The 25,496-nt window shown below is 42.2% G+C and overlaps 1 protein-coding gene across 7 annotated transcripts in view; it reads right to left on the bottom strand.

Annotated features, from left to right (window-relative positions):
- Positions 1–25,496, bottom strand: part of LOC128695761 (SET and MYND domain-containing protein 4) — a 100,318-nt gene that overhangs the window by 35,801 nt on the left and 39,021 nt on the right. For all 7 annotated transcript variants that reach the window (XM_070092976.1, XM_070092974.1, XM_070092977.1 and 4 more), the window contains 3 exons: positions 23,403–23,577; positions 22,229–22,385; positions 4,610–4,765 (listed from right to left, as the gene is read on the bottom strand). In XM_070092976.1, the coding sequence (XP_069949077.1) occupies positions 4,610–4,765; positions 22,229–22,385; positions 23,403–23,577 (488 nt within the window). The remainder of the gene's footprint in view (positions 1–4,609; positions 4,766–22,228; positions 22,386–23,402; positions 23,578–25,496) is intronic.

The following is a 25,496-nucleotide window of genomic DNA, read 5'->3' as shown; positions in this document are numbered from 1 at the left end:
CAGCAACCTACCTCCTACACCATACACCTGCAACATCTGCCACATTGCCCCCCTATCCACCCTGTCATACGCCTTTTCCAAATCCATAAATGCCACAAAGACCTCTTTAGCCTTATCTAAATACTGTTCACTTATATGTTTCACTGTAAACACCTGGTCCACACACCCCCTACCTATCCTAAAGCCTCCTTGTTCATCTGCTATCCTATTCTCCGTCTTACTCTTAATTCTTTCAATAATAACTCTACCATACACTTTGCCAGGTATACTCAACAGACTTATTCCCCTATAATTTTTGCACTCTCTTTTATCCCCTTTGCCTTTATACAAAGGAACTATGCATGCTCTCTGCCTATCCCTACGTACCTTACCCTCTTCCATACATTTATTAAATAATTGCACCAACCACTCCAAAACTATATCCCCACCTGCTTTTAACATTTCTATCTTTATCCCATCAATCCCAGCTGCCTTACCCCCTTTCATTTTACCTACTGCCTCACGAACTTCCCCCACACTCACAACTGGCTCTTCCTCACTCCTACAAGATGTTGTTCCTCCTTGCCCTATACACGAAATCACAGCTTCCCTATCTTCATCAACATTTAACAATTCCTCAAAATATTCCCTCCATCTTCCAATACCTCTAACTCTCCATTTAATAACTCTCCTCTCCTATTTTTAACTGACAAATCCATTTGTTCTCTAGGCTTTCTTAACTTGTTAATCTCACTCCAAAACTTTTTCTTGTTTTCAACAAAATTTGTTGATAACATCTCACCCACTCTCATTTGCTCTCTTTTTACATTGCTTCACCACTCTCTTAACCTCTCTCTTTTTCTCCATATACTCTTCCCTCCTTGCATCACTTCTACTTTGTAAAAGCTTCTCATATGCTAACTTTTTCTCCCTTACTACTCTCTTCACATCATCATTCCACCAATCGCTCCTCTTCCCTCCCGCACCCACTTTCCTGTAACCACAAACTTCTGCTGAACACTCTAACACTACATTTTTAAACCTACCCCATACCTCTTCGACCCCATTGCCTATGCTCTCATTAGCCCATCTATCCTCCAATAGCTGTTTATATCTTACCCTAACTGCCTCCTCTATTAGTTTATAAACCTTCACCTCTTTCTTCCCTGATGCTTCTATTCTCCTTGTATCCCATCTACCTTTTACTCTCAGTGTAGCTACAACTAGAAAGTGATCTGATATATCTGTGGCCCCTCTATAAACATGTACATCCTGAAGTCTACTCAACAGTCTTTTATCTACCAATACATAATCCAACAAACTACTGTCATTTCGCCCTACATCATATCTTGTATACTTATTTATCCTCTTTTTCTTAAAATATGTATTACCTATAACTAAACCCCTTTCTATACAAAGTTCAATCAAAGGGCTCCCATTATCATTTACACCTGGCACCCCAAACTTACCTACCACACCCTCTCTAAAAGTTTCTCCTACTTTAGCATTCAGGTCCCCTACCACAATTACTCTCTCACTTGGTTCAAAGGCTCCTATATATTCACTTAACATCTCCCAAAATCTCTCTCTCTCCTCTGCATTCCTCTCTTCTCCAGGTGCATACACGCTTATTATGACCCACTTCTCGCATCCAACCTTTACTTTAATCTACATAATTCTTGAGTTTACACATTTATATTCTCTTTTCTCCTTCCATAACTGATCATTCAACATTACTGCTATCCCTTCCTTTGCTCTAACTCTCTCAGATACTCCAGATTTAATCCCATTTATTTCCCCCCACCGAAGCTCCCCTACCCCCTTCAGCTTTGTTTCGCTTAGGGCCAGGACATCCAACTTCTTTTCATTCATAACATCAGCAATCATCTGTTTCTTGTCATCCGCACTACATCCATGCACATTTAAGCATCCCAGTTATCCAGTACTTATCCAACCTAAATATGAAACTACCCAAAGTCCTAGCCTCAATAACCCAATTAGGTAGACTGTTCCACTCATCAACTACCTTATTTCCAAACTAATACTTTCCTATGTCCTTTCTAAATCTAAACTTATCTAATTTAAATCCATTACTGCGGGTTCTCTCTTGGAGAGATATCCTCAAGACCTTATTAATATCCCCTTTATTAATACCTATCTTCCACTTATACACTTAGATCAGGTCTCCCCTCATTCTTCGTCTAACAAGTGAATGTAACTTAAGAGTCTTCAATCTTTCTTCATAAGGAAGATATCTAATGCTATGTATTAATTTAGTCATCCTACGCTGAATGTTTTCTAACGAATTTATGTCCATTCTGTAATATGGAGACCAGAATTGAGCTGCATAATCTAGGTGAGGCCTTACTAATGATGTATATAGCTGCAGTATGACCTCTGGACTTCTGTTGCTTACACTTCTTGATATAAATCCCAGTAATCTATTTGCCTTATTACGTACGCTTAGGCATTGCTGTCTTGGTTTAAGGTTGCTGCTCACCATAACCCCCAAGTCCTTTTTGCAATCTGTATGGCTAAGTTCTACATCATTTAACTTAAAAGTGCTAGGGTTATGGACACTCCCAAGCTTCAGAACCTTGCATTTATCTACATTGAACTGCATCTGCCACTTTTCTGACCAAGAATAGAGTTTGTTTAAATCCTCCTGAAGTTCCACAACATCTACATTTGAATCAATTATCCTACCTATCTTTGTGTCATCGGCGAATTTGCTCATATCACTAGTAATTCCCTCATCAAGATCATTGATGTATATTATAAACAACGGGCCCAAGACTGATCCCTGTGGAACGCCACTTGTTACAGATCCCCACTCAGATTTAACCCCATTAATGGACACTGCTTCCTGTCTGTGAGCCATGACTCGATCCATGAGAGCACTTTTCCCCCAATGCCATGAGCTGCCACCTTCTTTAACAGTCTATGGTGCGGAACTCTATCAAAAGCCTTACTAAAATCTAAGTAAATAATATCAAATTCTTTATCGCGGTCAACAGCCTCAAAAGCTTTACTAAAGAAAGTTAATAAATTAGTTAGACAAGACCAGCCTCTTGTGAATCCATGCTGAGTATCATTAATCAAGCTATGCTTATCGAGATGGCTTTTTATAATCTCAGCTATAATTGACTCTAGTAATTTGCCTACAATTGAGGTCAGGCTTATTGGGCGGTAATTTGACGGTAACGACTTGTCCCCTGTTTTAAAAATAGGAACTACATTAGCCATCTTCCACATATCAGACACTACACCTGTTTGAAGAGATAAATTAAAAATATTTGTTAATGGTTCACAGAGTTCCATTTTGCATTCCTTAAGGACCCTTGAAAAAAACATCAGGACCCGGCGACTTATTTTGCTTCAGTTGGTCTATCTGCTTCGCAACCATTTCACTAGTGACTGTGATGTTACATAATTTATTTTCTTCTAGCCCACTATAAAAATTAATTACTGGAATATTGTTAGTGTCTTCCTGTGTAAAAACCGAGAGAAAATAATTATTTAAAATCGAGCACATTTCATTTTCGTTGTCAGTAAGATGCCCATAGTTATTTTTAAGGGGACCTATATTATCTCTATCTTTTGTTCTATAGACCTGGAAAAAACTTTTTGGGTTAGTTTTAGAATCCCTAGCAACTTTAATTTCATAGTCCCTTTTAGCTTTTCTTATCCCCTTTTTAATGTCCCTCTTAATGTCAATATACTGATTCATAAGATGACCCTCACCTCTTTTGATACGCCTATAAATTCCTTTCTTATGCCCTAGTAGATATTTCAGCCGGGATAAACGTTCTTTGAGCAGCATGTATAGTGTTCAAAAACTGTCATATTGATACCTTTATTCGTTACCCCAGTCAACAGATGATAAGTGTTCTCTAAGCCCTACGTAATCTGCTAAGCGAAAATCTGGGACTGTTACTGAGTTATCGCTACTATCGTACTTCCATTCAATGCTAAATGTAATTGATTTGTGGTCGCAAGCACCCAGTTCCTCTGAAATTTCTAAATTATTAACAAGGGATTCATTGTTTGCCAGAACTAAGTCAAGCAGGTTATTTCCCCTTGTAGGTTCTGTCACAAACTGCTTCAAAAAACAATCCTGAACTACTTCTAAGAAGTCGTATGATTCTAAATTCCCAGTCAAGAAATTCCAATCAATATGACTAAAGTTAAACTCTCCTAGAATTACTATATTATCATCCTTGTGGCCTTAACAATTTCCTCCCATAGTAGTCTCCCTTGGTCCCTATCTAAGTTTGGGGGACGGTATATCACACCTAAAATCAGTTTTTCATGCCCCTCTGAAAATTCTATCCAAACAGACTCTGTATGTGTTACTTCAGACTTAATACCCGTTTTTATGCAACAGTTCAAGCAATCTCGGACATACAGTGCCACCCCACCCCCCTTCCCGATACTTCTATCTACTTGGAACAATTTAAAACCATGAATGTGACATTCCGCAGGCATGTCCTGACTTTTTGAATTAAACCACGTCTCAGTTAAGATTCTATATAAGCACTTTACAATATACAGTAAATGGAAAGTTACTCTGATACAGAAAGCAACAAAAAGAAAAATGAACAAAGAAAGTATTGTCCAATCAACATACGGTACAGGATTGGCAGCTGGAGTAAAACAATTATGACAATGGGTGTTGTGATATTCTGGCAGAAGTATCGCTGCATAAGGCTTCTCAACAAACACTACTGATCCCTTTCGGACAGCATCAGTGGCAACAATGTGACGACCATACCTGTCACTCACTCTGTAAGAAGAAACTGTATAAGAAATAATGGGGGACTTAGATACTTTGGTTACAGAACCAATAAATAAAATATAATAGTGATATATAACATTTTGATATGCAAGAACTGTAAACAAATTTAAATAAAATTTCAAAATATAATGCACAGTATCCACAGAGAGAGCAGTATAATCTATAAAAAGATAAAATAAAAAATAAAACACATTTACTGTAATATTAATGCACAAACTTTACCACTACCTGTAATCTGAAAAGCCAGCCTATTATCCATTTATATTATTACAGAGGTACAGCATCATGCAGTAGTAGTAGTAGTAGTGGTGTGAGAGAGTGTGTGTGAGAGAGAGAGAGAGAGAGAGAGAGAGAGAGAGAGTGTGCGAGAGTGTGTGAGAGTGTGTGTGTGAGAGTGTGAGAGTGTGTGAGAGTGTGTGTGAGAGTGTGTGAGAGAGTGAGAGTGTGAGTGTGAGAGTGTGTGTGTGAGAGTGTGTGTGTGAGAGTGTGAGTGTGTGTGTGTGTGAGAGAGAGTGAGTGTGTGTGAGTGTGTGTGAGTGTGTGTGTGTGTGTGAGTGTGTGTGAGTGTGTGTGTGAGTGTGAGTGTGTGTGAGTGTGTGTGAGTGTGTGTGAGTGTGAGTGTGAGTGTGTGTGAGTGTGAGTGTGTGTGAGTGTGTGTGAGTGTGAGTGTGTGTGAGTGTGTGTGAGTGTGAGTGTGTGTGAGTGTGTGTGAGTGTGAGTGTGTGTGTGAGTGTGTGTGTGAGTGTGTGTGTGAGTGTGTGTGTGAGTGTGTGTGAGTGTGTGTGTGAGTGTGTGTGTGTGTGTGTGTGTGTGTGTGTGTGTGTGTGTGTGTGTGTGTGTGTGTGTGTGTGTGTGTGTGTGTGTGTGTGTGTGTGTGTGTGTGTGTGAGTGTGTACTCACCTATTTGTACTCACCTATTTGTGGTTGCAGGGGTCGAGTCATAGCTCCTGGCCCCGCCTCTTCACTGATTGCTACTAGGTCCTCTCTCTCCCTGCTACGTGAGCTTTATCATACCTCGCCTTAAAACTATGTATGGTTCCCGCCTCCACTACTTCACTTTCTAGACTATTCCATGACTTGACTACTCTATGACTGAAGAAATACTTCCTAACATCCCTTCGATTCATCTGAGTCTTCAACTTCCAATTTTGACCTCTTGTGTCTGTGTCCCATCTCTGGAACATCCTGTCTTTGTCCACCTTGTCTATTCCGCGCAGTATTTTATATGTCGTTATCATGTCTCCCCTGACCCTCCTGGCCTCCAGTGTCATCAGGCCGATTTCCCTCAACCTTTCTTCGTAGGACAATCCCCGTAGCTCTGGGACTAGTCTTGTTGCAAACCTTTGCACTTTCTCTAATTTCTCGACGTGCTTGACTAGGTGTGGATTCCAAACTGGTGCTGCATACTCCAGTATGGGCCTGACGTAAATGGTATACAGGGTCTTGAACGACTCCTTACTGAGGTATCGGAACGCTATCCGTAGGTTTGCCAGGCGCCCGTATGCTGCAGGAGTTATCTGATTTATGTGCGCCTCAGGAGATATGCTCGGTGTTATACTCACCCCCAGATCTTTTTCCTTGAGTGAGGTTTGCAGTCTTTGGCCATCTAAACTATATTGTGTCTGCGGTCTTCTTTGCCCTTCCCCAATCTTCATGACTTTGCATTTGTGTGTGTGTGTGTGTGTGTGTGTGTGTGTGTGTGTGTGAGTGTGTGTGTGAGTGTGTGTGTGAGTGTGTGTGTGTGAGTGTGTGTGTGTGTGTGTGTGAGTGTGTGTGTGTGTGTGTGTGTGTGTGTGTGTGTGTGTGTGTGTGTGTGTGTGTGTGTGTGAGTGTGTGTGTGTGTGTGTGTGTGTGTGTGTGTGTGTGTGTGTGTGTGTGTGTGTGTGTGTGTGTGTGTGTGTGTGTGTGTGTGTGTGAGTGTGTGTGTGTGTGTGTGTGAGTGTGAGTGTGTGTGTGAGAGTGTGAGTGTGTGTGTGAGTGTGTGTGTGTGTGTGTGTGTGTGTGTGTGTGTGTGTGTGTGTGTGTGTGTGTGTGTGTGTGTGTGTGTGTGTGTGTGTGTGTGTGTGTGTGTGTGTGTGTGTGTGTGTGTGTGTGTGTGTGTGTGTGTGTGTGTGTGTGTGTGTGTGTGTGTGTGTGTGTGTTCTCACCTAGTTGTACTCACCTAGTTGAGGTTGCAGGGGTCAAGTCCAAGCTCCTGGCCCCGCCTCTTCACTGGTCGCTACTAGGTCTCACTCCCTGAACCATGAGCTTTATCGTACCTCTGCTTAAAGCTATGTGTTAGCTATGTGTTAGCTATGTGTTAGCTCAAATCACCGACCAGTATGTTTTAAATAAGTGACCCACTGATCAGAGCAGATCGACTGGTCCGAACCCTTGACTGGTCCGAACCCGGGACTGGTTTCAAACAGTTTCGTTGGACAATAAAGCAGACTGTAAACGGATGGGTTTGTAGGCGCCCTTATAAACACAAACATTAAAAATCAGGAACGTGACGGTAAGCTGTCCAATATACAAAAAGAGTTAGAAACAGAAATACAAATAGCTAGAGCTTCATTTAAGGTTATTAATATAATATTCAAGAGGTTGCTAGTAGACTTGCAATAAATCAACCATTCAAATCATTATGAAGCTGTGTGTAGTCTGTGGTCAGTCAAACAAACGGGCTACCACATGGATAAATTGTCATTTTTGTGGAAATTGGTGTCACGCTCCTTGTGCAGATATCCCAGAACTAGCTACAAGCAGTATTAAAACAGAGAAGTGTTTTTGGGTATGCCCAAATGAGGAAAATCTGTGGACTAAAATCACAAGGGTATTAAAAGAGGATAACATCAAAGCTGCTTTCATAGAAAACCTGGAAGCTTTCTACAACAGATGGGAACATAAAAAGTCCGGGCTGAATGGTACTGCCCTTGATACTGGCCATGTAGTCACAAACTGTAAGGCTGGAGGTGATGTCCTGGTAGTCAGTAAATGTGGGGCTGATAGTGCTGTCCTGGGAGACAGTAATGGTGAAGCTGGAGGTGCTGTCCTGGGAGACAGAAATGGTGAAGTTGGAGATATTGTCCTGGGAGACAGTAATGGTGAAGCTGGAGATTTTGTCCAGGTAGTCGGGAATTATACGCAGGAAGGAATACATATAAATGACCTCATAGAGGACAGGAGCCATAGTAGGGAAACAAGTGTAGTCAAAGATAAGATAAAACCAATATTGCAAACCAGAAATACCGCAGGAAATAGCAAACAAGAGGACTCCAATAGCAATAGTGAGGATAAATTACCAAAAACAACTGGTGGGAGCTCCATTGTTGGTGCTAAGGAGGATAGGAATAAGACAGGGAAACATGCACCAACAGGGAATACAGTCACAGAAACCCAAGGCAAACGGAAACCAAGCCTGTGCACATACTATGCACTTGGTATCTGCTGGCATGGGAAATCTGGAAAAACAGATGGGACATGCAACTATGACCACCCTAGAAAATGTCATGCCCATATGACAACAGGAAAATGCAAACTCCCTTCCTGTAAGCTTTTTCACCCTGAAATGTGTACCTCTTCAGTACAGGAAAGACTGTGCTATAACTTAAATTGCCAGGCATACCATCTAAAGGGGACAAAAAGATACAAAACATCCAGGCCATGGGAAAACCTGGGTAGCCACAGCCACTCAAGAGGGAGAGGTTTTTTAGTGCCAGGAAGGAAAAAAAACTGGCAGGAAATGGCAGAAATCGTACACCAAATCCAGTCATTCCTGGAGTGGAACCACAGTCGATGGCCTCCACTCCAAACCAACAGATACAGATACTAATGCCGGAAAAAAAATCCCCCCCCAGTACCAACAATACCACCAGTCCGATAACATTCTTCTTTGCAAATATACAGGGTCTAAAGCCAGCAATAAACAACAAAATACCTTTCATCCGTGGACTGCTTGCAGAGGCAAAGGCAATGTTCGCGGCTTTCACTGAGACCCACATAAAGGATCACTTGGACAACGAAATATGGATCCCAGGTTACAACCTATACAGATGTGACAGAGTGAACAGGCAAAAGGGGGGGGTTGGCCTGTACATTGCAGAGTCACTTGTTTGCACAGAACTGCTTAATGCCTCAAATGACGTAGTGGAAGTTTTAGCAGTAAAGGTCGAGAACCAAAACCTAGTCATTGTGGTAGTCTACAAGCCTCCGGATGCAACATCCGAGCAATTCCAGGAACAGCTGTTAAAAATTGACCACTGTCTGGAAAATCTTCCAGCTCCTGCACCCAACATCTTGTTCCTGGGGGATTTCAACTTAAGGCACCTAAAATGGAGGAATATAGCAAATAATATTGTTGCAGTAATAACACCAGGAGGCAGCTCTGATGAAAACTCACACTCACACGAGCTTTTAAATCTCTGCACAAAATTCAATTTAAACCAGCAAATAATAGAGCCTACTAGACTGGAGAATACACTAGACCTCATCTTCACTAACAATGATGATCTGATAAGAAATGTCACCATATCAAAAACAATATACTCAGATCACAACATAATTGAGGTTCAGACATGTATGCGTGGAGCCCCAGACCGACAAAATGAGACTAGTCACGAGGGAGCATTCACCAAATTCAACTTCAATAACAAAAACATAAAGTGGGACCAAGTAAACCAAGTCCTAACCGATATAAGCTGGGAAGATATACTAAGCAACACAGACCCAAACTTATGCCTAGAACAGATTAACTCGGTGGCACTCGATGTATGCACAAGGCTTATTCCTCTAAGAAAAAGGAGGAGTAGATGTAAAATAGAAAGAGACAGGCGCTCCCTTTACAGGCGACGGAAAAGAATAACAGAGCGGCTAAAAGAGGTCAATATATCAGAAATGCGCAGGGAGACACTGGTCAGAGAAATAGCAAGCATCGAACTTAAGCTAAAAGAATCCTTTAGGAGTCAGGAATCGCGGGAAGAACTAAAAGCCATAAATGAAATCGAAAGAAACCCAAAGTATTTCTTCTCCTATGCCAAATCAAAATCGAGAACAACGTCCAGTATTGGGCCCCTACTTAAACAAGATGGGTCCTACACAGATGACAGCAAGGAAATGAGTGAGCTACTCAAGTCCCAATATGACTCAGTTTTTAGCAAGCCGCTAACCAGACTGAGAGTCGAAGATCAAAATGAATTTTTTATGAGAGAGCCACAAAATTTGATTAACACAAGCCTATCCGATGTTATCCTGACGCCAAATGACTTCGAACAGGCGATAAATGACATGCCCATGCACTCTGCCCCAGGGCCAGACTCATGGAACTCTGTTTTCATCAAGAACTGCAAGAAGCCCCTATCACGAGCCTTTTCCATCCTATGGAGAGGGAGCATGGACACGGGGGTCGTCCCTCAGTTACTAAAAACAACAGACATAGCCCCACTCCACAAAGGGGGCAGTAAAGCAACAGCAAAGAACTACAGACCAATAGCACTAACATCCCATATCATAAAAATCTTTGAAAGGGTCCTAAGAAGCAAGATCACCACCCATCTAGAAACCCATCAGTTACACAACCCAGGGCAACATGGGTTTAGAACAGGTCGCTCCTGTCTGTCTCAACTACTGGATCACTACGACAAGGTCCTAAATGCACTAGAAGACAAAAAGAATGCAGATGTAATATATACAGACTTTGCAAAAGCCTTCGACAAGTGTGACCATGGCGTAATAGCGCACAAAATGCGCGCTAAAGGAATAACAGGAAAAGTTGGTCGATGGATCTATAATTTCCTCACTAACAGAACACAGAGAGTAGTCGTCAACAGAGTAAAGTCCGAGGCAGCTACGGTGAAAAGCTCTGTTCCACAAGGCACAGTACTAGCTCCCATCTTGTTCCTCATCCTCATATCCGACATAGACAAGGATGTCAGCCACAGCACCGTGTCTTCCTTTGCAGATGACACCCGAATCTGCATGACAGTGTCTTCCATTGCAGACACTGCAAGGCTCCAGGCGGACATCAACCAAATCTTTCAGTGGGCTGCAGAAAACAATATGAAGTTCAACGATGAGAAATTTCAATTACTCAGATATGGTAAACATGAGGAAATTAAATCTTCATCAGAGTACAAAACAAATTCTGGCCACAAAATAGAGCGAAACACCAACGTCAAAGACCTGGGAGTGATTATGTCGGAGGATCTCACCTTCAAGGACCATAACATTGTATCAATCGCATCTGCTAGAAAAATGACAGGATGGATAATGAGAACCTTCAAAACTAGGGAGGCCAAGCCCATGATGACACTCTTCAGGTCACTTGTTCTATCTAGGCTGGAATATTGCTGCACTCTAACAGCACCTTTCAAGGCAGGTGAAATTGCCGACCTAGAAAATGTACAGAGAACTTTCACGGCGCGCATAACGGAGATAAAACACCTCAATTACTGGGAGCGCTTGAGGTTTCTAAACCTGTATTCCCTGGAACGCAGGAGGGAGAGATACATGATTATATACACCTGGAAAATCCTAGAGGGACTAGTACCGAACTTGCACACGAAAATCACTCACTACGAAAGCAAAAGACTTGGCAGACGATGCACCATCCCCCCAATGAAAAGCAGGGGTGTCACTAGCACGTTAAGAGACCATACAATAAGTGTCAGGGGACCGAGACTGTTCAACTGCCTCCCAGCACACATAAGGGGGATTACCAACAGACCCCTGGCAGTCTTCAAGCTGGCACTGGACAAGCACCTAAAGTCAGTTCCTGATCAGCCGGGCTGTGGCTCGTACGTTGGTTTGCGTGCAGCCAGCAGCAACAGCCTGGTTGATCAGGCGCTGATCCACCAGGAGGCCTGGTCACAGACCGGGCCGCGGGGGCGTTGACCCCCGAAACTCTCTCCAGGTAAACTCCAGGTATGTATGGATCCTGCCTCCACTACATCGCTTCCCAAACTATTCCACTTCCTGACTACTCTGTGGCTGAAGAAATACTTCCTAACATCCCTTTGATTCATCTGTGTCTTCAGCTTCCAACTATGTCCCCGTGTTGCTGTGTCCAGTCTCTGGAACATCCTGTCTTTGTCCACCTTGTCAATTCTTCTCAGTATTTTGTAAGTCGTTATCATGTCCCCCCTATCTCTCCTGTCCTCCAGTGTCGTCAGGTTGATTTCCCTTAACCTCTCCTCATAGGACATACCTCTTAACCCTGGGACTAGTCTTGTTGCAAACCTTTGCACTTTTTTCTAGTTTCTTTACATGCTTGGCTAGGTGTGGGTTCCAAACTGGTGCCGCATACTCTAATATGGGCCTAACGTACACGGTGTACAGGGTCCTGAACGACTCCTTATTAAGATGTCGGAATGCTGTTCTGAGGTTTGCCAGGCGCCCATATGCTGCGGCAGTTATTTGGTTGATGTGCGCTTCAGGAGATGTGCCTGGTGTTATACTCACCCCAAGATCTTTTTCCTTGAGTGATGTTTGTAGTCTCTGGCCCCTTAAACTGTACTCCGTCTGCGGTCTTCTTTGCCCTTCCCCAATCCTCATGACTTTGCACTTGGTGGGATTGAACTCCAGGAGCCAGTTGCTGGACCAGGTCTGCAGCCTGTCCAGATCCCTTTGTAGTTCTGCCTGGTCTTCGATCGAATGAACTCTTCTCATCAACTTCACGTCATCTGCAAACAGGGACACCTCGGAGTTTATTCCTTCCGTCATGTCGTTCACAAATACCAGAAACAGCACTGGTCCTAGGACTGACCCCTGTGGGACCCCGCTGGTCACAGGTGCCCACTCTGACACCTCGCCACGTACCATTACTCGCTGCTGTCTTCCTGACAAGTATTCCCTGATCCATTGCAGTGCCTTCCCTGTTATCCCTGCTTGGTCCTCCAGTTTTTGCACTAATCTCTTGTGTGGTACTGTGTCAAACGCCTTCTTGCAGTCCAAGAAAATGCAATCCACCCACCCCTCTCTCTCTTGTCTTACTGCTGTCACCATGTCATAGAACTCCAGGTTTGTGACACAGGATTTCCCGTCTCTGAAACCATGTTGTCTGCTGGTGATGAGATCATTCCTTTCTAGGTGTTCCACCCTTCTTCTCCTGACAATCTTTTCCATGATTTTGCATGCTATACATGTCAGTGACACTGGTCTGTAGTTTAGTGCTTCATGTCTGTCTCCTTTTTTAAAGATTGGGACCACATTTGCTGTCTTCCATGCCTCAGGCAATCTCCCTGTTTCGATAGATGTATTGAATATTGTTGTTAGGGGTACACATAGCGCCTCTGCTCCCTCTCTCAGGACCCATGGAGAGATGTTATCTGGCCCCATTGCCTTTGAGGTATCTAGCTCACTCAGAAGCCTCTTCACTTCTTCCTCGGTTGTGTGTACTGTGTCCAGCACATGGTGGTGTACCCCACCTCTCCGTCTTTCTGGAGCCCCTTCTGTCTCCTCTGTGAACACTTCTTTGAATCTCTTGTTGAGTTCCTCACATACTTCACGGTCATTTCTTGTTGTCTCTCCTCCTTCCTTCCTTAGCCTGATTACCTGGTCCTTGACGGTTGTTTTCTTCCTGATGTGGCTGTATAACAGCTTTGGGTCAGATTTGGCTTTTGCTGCTATGTCGTTTTCATATTGACGCTGGGCCTCCCTTCTTATCTGTGCATATTCGTTTCTGGCTCTACGACTGCTCTCCTTATTCTCCTGGGTCCTTTGCCTTCTATATTTCTTCCATTCCCTAGCACACTTGGTTTTTGCCTCCTTGCATCTTTGGGTGAACCATGGGCTCATCCTGGCTTTTCCATTATTCCTGTTACCCTTGGGTACAAACCTCTCCTCAGCCTCCTTGCACATTGTTGCTACATATTCCATCATCTCATTAACTGGCTTCCCTGCCAGTTCTCTGTCCCACTGAACCTCATTCAGGAAGTTCCTCATTCCCGTGTAGTCCCCTTTCCTGTAGTTTGGTTTCATTTGTCCTGGCCTTCCTGCTTCCCCCTCCACTTGTAGCTCTACTGTGTATTCGAAGCTCAAAACCACATGATCGCTGGCCCCAAGGGGTCTTTCATATGTGATGTCCTCAATATCTGCACTACTCAAGGTGAATACTAAGTCCAGTCTTGCCGGTTCATCCTCTCCTCTCTCTCTTGTAGTGTCCCTTACGTGTTGGTACATGAAGTTTTCCAGTACCACCTCCATCATCTTAGCCCTCCATGTATCTTGGCCCCCATGTGGCTCCAAGTTCTCCCATTCGATCTCCTTGTGGTTAAAGTCGCCCATGATCAGGAGCTTTGCCCTGCATGCATGAGCTCTTCTGGCCACTGCAGCCAGTGTATTAACCATCGCTCTATTGCTCTCGTCATACTCTTGCCTTGGCCTCCTGCTGTTCTGTGGTGGGTTATACATCACTGCAATTATCACCCTGGGACCTCCAGAGTGAAGCGTTCCCACTATGCAATCACTTTCTTTTCCGCTGTCTCCTCTCTCCAGCTCATCAAAATTCCATCGGTGTTTGATCAGCAATGCCACTCCTCCACCCCCCCTGTTCCTTCTGTCTTTCCTCAGGATCTGGTATCCCATTGGAAAGATGGCATCTGTTATCATACCTGTAAGCTTGGTTTCTGTGATTGCTATGATGTCTGGTGATGCCTCTGACTCTTTCGTGCCACTCCTCCCACTTGTTTGTTATTCCATCAGCGTTTGTGTACCATACCTTCAGTTTCCTTTCCAACACTGTGGTTTGGGGGGCCTGTGGGGGTGGGAGACCTGGTAGCATACTGTGGAATTCTATGGTTGGGGGTTGGGTGGAAGCTGTGGGTATGGATTGTATTGTGTGTTGGGATGGTGTGATAGGTTGTGAGGTTCTGAGGATAGTTGTGTGTGTGCTTGCTCTTGCTGCTCTGACTGACCTCTGCTGGTTCCATCCTTGTCTCCTTTCCTAGTTCCTTTCGCTTTTTTGTCCTCTCCCTCAGCTGCTGTCTCTCTGTGTTCTGTCTCTGTCTAGGAACACCTTCTTGTACTCTTCCGAGCTTTTCAACCGTGGTTTCTCTTGGAGGATCCTGTTCCGCACTGTTTCTGTCCTGAGAATCAGCTTGATTGGTCGGTTTTTCCCCTTCAAGTACCCCCCTATTCTCTGAAAATTTACAATCTCATCCATGTCTTCTCCCCCTATTTCCGTGATGATTTTCTCAATCTCCTTTCTTTCTTCCTGCCATCTTTCAGTGTGTGTCCTTTCTTCTCTCTCCCAAAGCCCATGGATAAACAATGATTTTGCCCTTTCCTCCTCCCATTGCCTCTCCCTCTGTGACTCTGGTTCCTGTCTGTATGTGGTCATTTTCTCCCTTGATTTTTCCAGTGGCTCTTGGCAGCATGGTTGTGCCTCAGCATTCGACCTATCTCCCTCTCCATCTGCACCCATCTGCTCTTCCCTTCCACTCCCTGGCCCTTCTTTGCAGGCTGATATGACCTTAGCATAATTCATATCTCCTTCCTTCCTGTTCAGCCTCTCAGCTTCGTATGGTGTCTTCTCTGGTCACTACCCCTGAGACTTGCTTCAGCCTGTTTACCTCAAATTCTAGGACCTTTACCCTGGCTACTGCAGTTTCGACTTGTGCCTCCCAATTCTTCGTCTCCTTCTCCAACCTCTTTTCCCATTTCACAGAGAGCTCTTTCTCCATTTTTTCAGAAAGCTCTCCTAATTTTCTCTCCCATTCTTGCTCTATCCTTTTCCACTGCTCCTCCACCCATTCCTCCCTACCAATACCACTGTCATCTGATCCCTTATTCCTGCGAGTCCCAACCATTTTTTTTTCTTTTTTAGTGAAAGAGAGAGAAAGAGAGGGAGAAAGAGAGAGAAGGGGAGGGTAGGAGGGGAAAAGAAGGGAAAAGGGGGGAGAAAGTGAGAGAGAGGGAAAGGTAAGAGAGAGGGGGGAGTGACAAGGGAAGAGAGAGAGAGAGAGGAAGAGAGAGAGAGAGAGAGAGAGAGAGAGAGAGAGAGAGAGAGAGAGAGAGAGAGAGAGAGAGAGAGAGAGGAAGAGAGAGAGGAAGAGAGAGAGGAAGAGAGAGAGGAAGAGAGAGAGGAAGAGAGAGAGGAAGAGAGAGAGGAAGAGAGAGAGGAAGAGAGAGAGGAAGAGAGAGAGGAAGAGAGAGAGGAAGAGAGAGAGGAAGAGAGAGAGGAAGAGAGAGAGGAAGAGAGAGAGGAAGAGAGAGAGGAAGAGAGAGAGGAAGAGAGAAAGGATGAGAGAAAGGGGGAGAGTGGAAGAGAGAGAGGATGAGAGAAAGGGAGAGAGAGAGAGAGAAAGAGAGAGAAAGAGAGAGAAAGAGAAAGAGAGAGAAAGAGAGAGAAAGAGAAAGAGAAAGAGAAAGAGAAAGAGAAGGAGAGGAGAGGGAGAGAGACAGGGGGGGGGGGAAAGGAAGGGTTATGGGGTCACTTCACAGGAAGGTGTGAAATCCTGTATATGTGTGTGTGTGTGTGTGTGCAAGCGCATGTGTATGTGCGTATATGTGTGTGTGTGTGTGTGTGTGTGTGTGTGTGTGTGTGTGTGTGTGTGTGTGTGTGTGTGTGTGTGTGTGTGTGTGTGTGTGCTACAGCTATTCAAGTGCCTAACAGCAGAGCCTGTTCTCACCTAGTGTGTGTGCATATGTTTATGTAAACAGTCCTTATTTCCCACGTATGTACTACATATGTATTGCATATGTACCCGATCTCTTGGTTCCCACTGTACTGTCTTATGCGTTTAAAATTACGTTAAAAAATAAATACACTAGGCTTTGCCTATATGCCACTACCTCTAAATTCTATTAAATGCCAGTAAATGCTGCTTATTCTAATTCTGATAGCTCGAGGAGAGTGACCCCCAATTCCAGCTAGAGACAGGTACTATTGACCCCATGCAACTCAAACTAGGTGAATATTACTTGCGGCTGGCAGTGGAGTAACGTTGCGGGTCTGTCCTGTCCCAGAAGTTGAAGGTGTTTGAAGCTTCTCGGTAATTTTTCCACTAACTTCCTGTATGCACTACAGTCTCTACCTCTTCTAATTTTTTCACTCACTCACTGTATTTACTGACACATCTATACATATCTCTTATCTCCCTGGTCTTGAGCCACACTTATTCTTCAAATACCCCACTGCGTTATTATGGCAACACTATTTAGGCCTGACACAACCGTTCACCCTTCCAACGGCCCCCACTAAACACTCAGCCACTATTTCCTTTGTTTTCTTTTCTGTGATCACTTATATTTCCTTTTTTCGGGGCTTAAGTGATTATATGCACTCTTATGCGTGCACACGCCTATATCCCACATTCTATTCCTTATGGCACAGTCAGAAATTACCACCAAAACACGAGCTCAAACCGTGTGACTCCTCCACGAGTGTGAGTGAGAGTGAGTGAGTGAGTGAGTGAGTGAGTGAGAGAGTGTGAGTGTGTGTGTGTGTGTGTGTGTGTGTGTGTGTGTGTGTGTGTGTGTGTGTGTGTGTGTGTGTGTGTGTGTGTGTGTGTGTGTGTGTGTGTGTGTGTGTGTGTGTGTGTGTGTGTGTGTGTGTGTGTGTGTGTGTGTGTGTGTGTGTGTGTGTGTGTGTGTGTGTGTGTGTGTGTGTGTGTGTGTGTGTCAACTTAAGAGAGTAAGCAAGTATTTGTCATGCCTAACTGATTGTTGGGTGGCAGCAACAGCAGCAGAAAAATTCTCTCAAAAGTAACAGCATACTACATAAGGCTGAACCATGATACACATCAGTGTGAGCAGAGTTTCCAAGAGAAAAGTCGCCAAGATAAATTCAAGACCAAATATTAGGTGAAGAATTAAACATGAAATTGATGTACACTGGTAGACTACCCCAGGTAATAATCAGGTAAAGCATTGAGATATTATGACCAGTGAAACTCCCACAAACAGTAAAGCACTTAATTACTGTATATTAAACTAAACATTACAACTTAATTAGGTATCCCCAAAGGAGGTACCTTTAAATGGTTGCCTGATTTTTTTTCTCCCACAAGCTTCCATTTCTAGCCTAAAAACACCACATCTGATTAGCTTCAAATTATCAGTGTTGATTTACTCTAACAGGAAGCCTTTTTTCAACTATTGGCATTTGCAAGTGTCATGTTATTCTAATAGTGACTTGCAAAAGCCATTGTTAAGAGTAAAACTTAAAGTATGATGTTGATAAAGTTTTATATGAAAAATATTTTAGTACCCCTCTGGCACTGCTTTTAGGAGCCAATTCTGTTCTTGCATTCCACCAACTTTTTAATTTAATTCCAGCTGCCACAATAGAAAGATCACACACAGGAGTTGCTCCTGTATAACCATGCACATCAACCTTTCATCCATTAGCAAACAGGCCAGCACAATGTTGTAATACTGTACTTCATACCATGAACATTTTTTTTTCCATTACACATGGATTTTTACTCAAAGATTCCGCAATGGCATTTGTACGAGGAATTCAAATGACCCAACTGCATCTTAATTTAATAATTAGATAACAGGGATATCTTGCTACTCCTACTTACACTTTGGTCACACTTCACAGACACGCACATGCATATATATATATATACATACATCTAGGTTTTTCTTTTTCTAAATAGCTCTTGTTCTTCTTTATTTCTTCTATTGTCCATGGGGAAGTGGAAAAGAATCTTTCCACCGTAAGCCATGCGTGTCGTACGAGGCGACTAAAGTGCCGGGAGCAATGGGCTAGTAACCCCTTCTCCTGTAGACATTTACTAAAAAAGAGAAGAAGAAAAACTTTATAAAACTGGGATGCTTGAATGTGCGTGGATGTAGTGCGGATGACAAGAAACAGATGATTGCTGATGTTATGAATGAAAAGAAGTTGGATGTCGTGGCCCTAAGCGAAACAAAGCTGAAGGGGGTAGGGGAGTTTCGGTGGGGGGAAATAAATGGGATTAAATCTGGAGTATCTGAGAGAGTTAGAGCAAAGGAAGGGGTAGCAGTAATGCTGAAGGATCAGTAAGGGAAGGAGAAAAGAGAATAATGTTGAAGGATCAGTTATGGAAGGAGAAAAGAGAATATGAATGTGTAAACTCAAGAATTATGTGGATTAAAGTAAAGGTTGGATGCGAAAAGTGGGTCATAATAAGCGTGTATGCACCTGGAGAAGAGAGGAATGTAGAGGAGAGAGAGAGGGATTTTGGGAGATGTTAAGTGAATGTATAGGAGCCTTTGAACCAAGTGAGAGAGTAATTGTGGTAGGGGACCTGAATGCTAAAGTAGGAGAAACTTTTAGAGAGGGTGTGGTAGGTAAGTTTGGGGTGCCAGGTGTAAATGATAATGGGAGCCCTTTGATTGAACTTTGTATAGAAAGGGGTTTAGTTATAGGTAATACATATTTTAAGAAAAAGAGGATAAATAAGTATACAAGATATGATGTAGGGCGAAATGACAGTAGTTTGTTGGATTATGTATTGGTAGATAAAAGACTGTTGAGTAGACTTCAGGATGTACATGTTTATAGAGGGGCCACAGATATATCAGATCACTTTCTAGTTGTAGCTACACTGAGAGTAAAAGGTAGATGAGATACAAGGAGAATAGAAGCATCAGGGAAGAGAGAGGTGAAGGTTTATAAACTAAAAGAGGCAGTTAGGGTAAGATATAAACAGCTATTGGAGGATAGATGGGCAAATGAGAGCATAGGCAATGGGGTCGAAGAGGTATGGGGTAGGTTTAAAAATGTAGTGTTAGAGTGTTCAGCAAAAGTTTGTGGTTACAGGAAAGTGAGTGCGGGAGGGAAGAGGAGCGATTGGTGGAATGATGATGTACAGAGAGTAGTAAGGGAGAAAAAGTTAGCATATGAGAAGTTTTTACAAAGTAGAAGTGATGCAAGGAGGGAAGAGTACATGGAGAAAAAGAGAGAGGTTAAGAGAGTGGTGAAGCAATGTAAAAAGAGAGAAAATGAGAGAGTGGGTGAGATGTTATCAACAAATTTTGTTGAAAATAAGAAAAAGTTTTGGAGTGAGATTAACAAGTTAAGGAAGCCTAGAGAACAAATGGATTTGTCAGTTAAAAATAGGAGAGGAGAGTTATTAAATGGAGAGTTGGAGGTATTGGGAAGATGGAGGGAATATTTTGAGGAATTGTTAAATGTTGATGAAGATAGGGAAGCTGTGATTTCGTGTATAGGGCAAGGAGGAATAACATCTTGTAGGAGTGAGGAAGAGCCAGTTGTGAGTGTGGGGGAAGTTCGTGAGGCAGTGGGTAAAATAAAAGGGGGTAAGGCAGCCGGGATTGATGGGATAAAGATAGAAATGTTAAAAGCAGGTGGGGATATAGTTTTGGAGTGGTTGGTGCAATTATTTAATAGATGTATGGAAGAGGGTAAGGGTACCTAGGGATTGGCAGAGAGCATGCATAGTTCCTTTGTATAAAGGCAAAGGGGACAAAAGAGTGCAAAAATTATAGGGGGAGAAGTCTGTTGAGTATACCTGGTAAAGTGTATGGTAGAGTTATTATTGAAAGAATTAAGAGTAAGACAGAGAATAGGATAGCAGATGAACAAGGAGGCTTTAGGAAGGGTAGGGGGTGTGTGGACCAGGTGTTTACAGTGAAACATATAAGTGAACAGTATTTAGATAAGGCTAAAGAGGTCTTTGTGGCATTTATGGATTTGGAAAAGGTGTATGACAGGGTGGATAGGGGGGCAATGTGGCAGATGTTGCAGGTGTATGGTGTAGGAGGTAGGTTACTGAAAGCAGTGAAGAGTTTTTACAAGGATAGTGAGGCTCAAGTTAGAGTATGTAGGAAAGAGGGAAATTATTTCCCAGTAAAAGTAGGCCTTAGACAAGGATGTGTGATGTCACCGTGGTTGTTTAATATATTTATAGATGGGGTTGTAAGAGAAGTAAATGCGAGGGTCTTGGCAAGAGGCGTGGAGTTAAAAGATAAAGAATCACACAAAGTGGGAGTTGTCACAGTTGCTCTTTACTGATGACACTGTGCTCTTGGGAGATTCTGAAGAGAAGTTGCAGAGATTGGTGGATGAATTTGGTAGGGTGTACAAAAGAAGAAAATTAAAAGTGAATACAGGAAAGAGTAAGGTTATGAGGATAACAAAAGGATTAGGTGATGAAAGATTGGATATCAGATTGGAGGGAGAGAGTATGGAGGAGGTGAATGTATTCAGATATTTGGGAGTGGACGTGTCAGCGGATGGGTCTATGAAAGATGAGGTGAATCATAGAATTGATGGGGGCAAAAGGGTGAGTGGTTCACTTAGGAGTCTGTGGAGACAAAGAACTTTGTCCTTGGAGGCAAAGAGGGGAATGTATGAGAGTATAGTTTTACCAACGCTCTTATATGGGTGTGAAGCATGGGTGATGAATGTTGCAGCGAGGAGGAGGCTGGAGGCAGTGGAGATGTCATGTCTGAGGGCAATGTGTGGTGTGAATATAATGCAGAGAATTCGTAGTTTGGAAGTTAGGAGGAGGTGCGGGATTACGAAAACTGTTGTCCAGAGGGCTGAGGAAGGGTTGTTGAGGTGGTTCGGACATGTAGAGAGAATGGAGCGAAACAGAGTGACTTCAAGAGTGTATCAGTCTGTAGTGGAAGGAAAGCGGGGTAGGGGTCGGCCTAGGAAAGGTTGGAGGGAGGGGGTGAAGGAGGTTTTGTGTGCGAGGGGCTTGGACTTCCAGCAGGCATGCGTGAGCGTGTTTGATAGGAGTGAATGGAGACAAATGGTTTTTAATGCTTGACATGCTGTTGGAGTGTGAGCAAAGTAACAGTTATGAAGGGGTTCAGGGAAACCGGCAGGCTGGACTTGAGTCCTGGAGATGGGAAGTACAGTGCCTGCACTCTGAAGGAGGGGTGTTAATGTTGCAGTTTAAAAACTGTAGTGTAAAGCACCATTCTGGAAAGACAGTGATGGAGTGAATGATGGTGAAAGTTTTTCTTTTTCGGGCCACCCTGCCTTAGTGGGAATCGGCCAGTGTGATAATGAAAAAAAAAAATATTATATATCTTCTTGGGTAGTAGGTTGGTAGACAGCAACAGCCCAGGGAGGTACTACTATCCTGCCAAATGAGTGTAAAACGAAAACCTGCAATTGTTTTACATGATGGTAGGATTGCTGTCATGTTTCTGTCTCGTATACATGCAAGCTTTCAGGTGTGTCTTGCTACTTCTACTTACACTTCCGTCACACTACACATGCATGTACAAGCATGTATATACACACCCTTCTGGGTTTTCTTCTATTTTCTTACTAGTTCTTGTTCTTGTTTATTTCCTTTTATCTCCATGGGGAATTGAAGCAGAATTCTTCCTCCGTAAGCTATGCATGTCGTAAGAGGTGACTAAAATGCCGGGAGCAAGAGGCTAGTAACCCCTTCTCCTGTATACATTACTGAAGTTAAAAAAAGAACCTTTTGTTTTTCTGTTTGGGCTACCCTGCTTCAGTGGGATTTGGCCAGTTTGTTGAAAGAAGATTATATATCTTACCTCATTTCAAATGCACTTGTCATGTACCTGACAACTGTGTTTTCTCCCTTAAACAATGATGGATGACAAAATACTTCTTGACTAGTATTCATCATCTGACTGACAGCAGCATTTGCCAGTATTTTTTCTAGGTCAGCTACTGTCTTTGCATATTTTTCTGAAATATCAATATGTCCTGTTATTATTATTATTACTATAAGTAAACTGAGGAAAGATCTTCCCATAGATCTAATCATACATACTATATGATTGATAACAGACTACTATAGATCCCCACTGGTCTCTGACCAGGCATCATGTTTATCTGTTTGGTCAGGCTATTTGTGGAGCAAGTTTTTTTGTAAACACCACAGCCTGGATGCTTAGGAAGAGTTTGCAAGAATACATAAAGTTCTCCGTAAGATAATTAGAGAGCTGTTGGTAATTTTCCTTATACAAGATTTGTGCTAAACAAGATTTTGTTAAATACAAAGTTGTTTAACATCAATAAATATGTACATTAGAGAATAAATCTGAACAACAACCTGCCCCAATTTAATGACACGTCTTAATCTATTCCAGTCTGCCTGGGTATTAAGACCTGCTTCAACAATGCCATGCATTTATTTCTAAAAAAGTCACTTTCAAACAAGTGATATTTCTCCATGAAAATATTAAATTGCTCATATTAAGCTTTTGCACTGCTTTTTAAAAGAACTGATCATAAAATTTCCATATCATAAACCTGCTTTCCCCCAAAATAATTATTAGATAATTAAAAAATTAAAAACTTTAAAATATTTTTTTGTTACACGCATATGTATAATGTGGGGCTAGTAACCCCTTCTCCTATATAAATTACTAAATTTAAAAAGAAAATCTTTTTTTTTTTTTAGGTCACCCTACCTCGGTGGGATATGGCCGATTCGTTAGAGGGGGAAAAAAAAAAAATCTTATTTCGTGGCGTATTAGATGCATTTTTTATTCCATAAAATGTCTCCAAAAACCACTCTGCATCCTATAAACCGAAGGTCAGTGACAGGATTTATAAGTTTGGGGTGTGGGGTGGGCTGTAGCTCTCCCAGTTACGTTCGATGCTGAGCCACTGAAACTACACTAAAACAAGTCTTATGAGTCGTGTCTTATAAGCTGCAAAATACAGTATGTATACAGCATATATGTACATATTAATTACCTTTGGAGTCTGGAGAAACAGCCTCAGAATGTTTCTTACAAATTTCTAAACTTGCTTTAGCTTGATCTTGTTCTCCTAGAATTAAATAGCAATGACAGCGGCGAGTCAACAACTTATGTTGCAGAGCTGCAGGGTATCCACTTTGTTCTGCTCGATCCATGTCCTGAAGAGCTTCCTGCAGGTGATGAGCAAAGCTCAGTGTGTTAAACAAATTATATTAACACTGAACTTTACTTTATTTCTGTTTTCTCTTGTTTGATAAAAAAAAATTTTACTGACAAGATTTAATGCAGTAAATAATTTGAGGCTGTGTCCTCTTAGGTACTGTGCTGCTTCTCCTCTTCCACCTGTTTCTCCTTCAGCTTTCTCTCCCTCCTTCCAATATTGTTCCTGCCTCTCCCTCTCTCTTCCTCTATTAATATTGCTTATTAGAATATTATGAGAAATTGCCAAAAAAGCTCATGGAGTCTTGTAAATCTATGGAGTACATTTTTAAAAACATTCAATGAATAGTATTGTTTCTTTACTATGAGTACCAGGTTTAAAATTACACACATTAAACAACATTCAATAGCATTAAAATATATGAAAATCAAAGCAAATGTACTATGAAAATAGATTTATTGAAATAAAAGGTGATATGAAAAGGACCTGGCAAACCCTCTCCAAAATTTTGGGCTCTAGAAAACTGTCTAGAAACAGAAAGATAAACTTAACTAAACCAGATGAACCTCACATACAGCCTATAGACACAGCCAACAAACTTGATGTCTTACTCTCTACTGTAGGATCAAAACTAGCAAGCAAAATTCCTAGCTGAAAGACCACCTCACTGGTAACTTCCCAAATACTCTAACTCCAACTAATTCTACTGAAGTCTCATTCATCATTAAAAAACAGAGCAGGAGATCTAAATAACTTGCCACCATTCATATATAAAATAGCAGCTCATGTGCTGTCACCCATTACTGCAACACTGTTTAACAAATCTGTTAAGACTCTTCAACCTTCCCATCCATACTTAAGACAGCAAGGGTTACCCCGATCCTCAAAGAAGGTGATCCAACTTATGTGAACAGTTACAGACCTATATCAAACATGCCCTTACTTCCTAAAATATTCAAAAATATAATACACAAATGACTTTACTCCTACCTTATAACCAACAACATACTTAACCCCTGCCAGTTTGGGTTTAGACCAAAAAAAGTATAAATGATGCTATTATACAAATGCTTGTATATATAGCCCTTGATAAAAACGAATATCTACTGGGGTTCTTCATTGACCTATGGTAAACATTTGATACAGTGGACCACAATCTCCTGCACCTAAAATTAAGTCATTACAGCATCAGAGGACATTCCCCCAATTACCTAAAATTGTTTCTCAACAATAGACATCAGTATGTACATGTATACGCAAATGGAGTCAACTCCACTATCCAGCCTGTAGCTCTCGGAGTGCCCCAGGGTAGTGTCCTAGGCCCACTCCTCTTTCTCATCTACATCAATGATCTCCCCAATGCATCTAAACTCCTTTATTTATTTATTTATTTATTTAAACTAATTAATTAATTAATTAATTTTATTTATGTATTTATTTAATGTCTTTGCAAATAGTACATTGAGATTATGTGTTTACAATAATGGGTTGCAATGCAAAGAGCCTCTATTATGGGCCGACTTAACATTATTGGCTCACTGACTACTTAACACTAAGAATTATATCATAGTTGCACAGCAGAATATTAACCCTTTCAGGGACGCCAGGCCCTCTCCGAGACTTGTTCTCAGGGTACCAAATTTTCAAAAAAATTATTTTTTCTTATGAAAAGATAGAGAATCTTTTCTTGATCATAATGACACCAAAAGTATGAAATTTGATGGAAAACTTACGGAATTATGCTCTCACGAAGTTAGCGGTCTCGACGATGTTTATGCATCGGCAATTTTGCCCACTTTGAGTCCTATTTTCAGCCAATTCCAGTGTACTAGTCGACAAAAATCATAACTATTTCGCTAGAACTCCAATTTTGCCAATTTCACACAAATTTCAAAAGATGCCAATTTCCGAACAGGGTCCAGTATAAAC

This window comes from Cherax quadricarinatus, chromosome 41 (genome assembly GCF_038502225.1).
Source record: "Cherax quadricarinatus isolate ZL_2023a chromosome 41, ASM3850222v1, whole genome shotgun sequence".
Taxonomy (NCBI): Eukaryota; Metazoa; Arthropoda; class Malacostraca; order Decapoda; family Parastacidae; genus Cherax; species Cherax quadricarinatus.
Note: the sequence above shows the minus strand (reverse complement) of the source record. Positions and strands in the feature narration are given on the sequence as shown.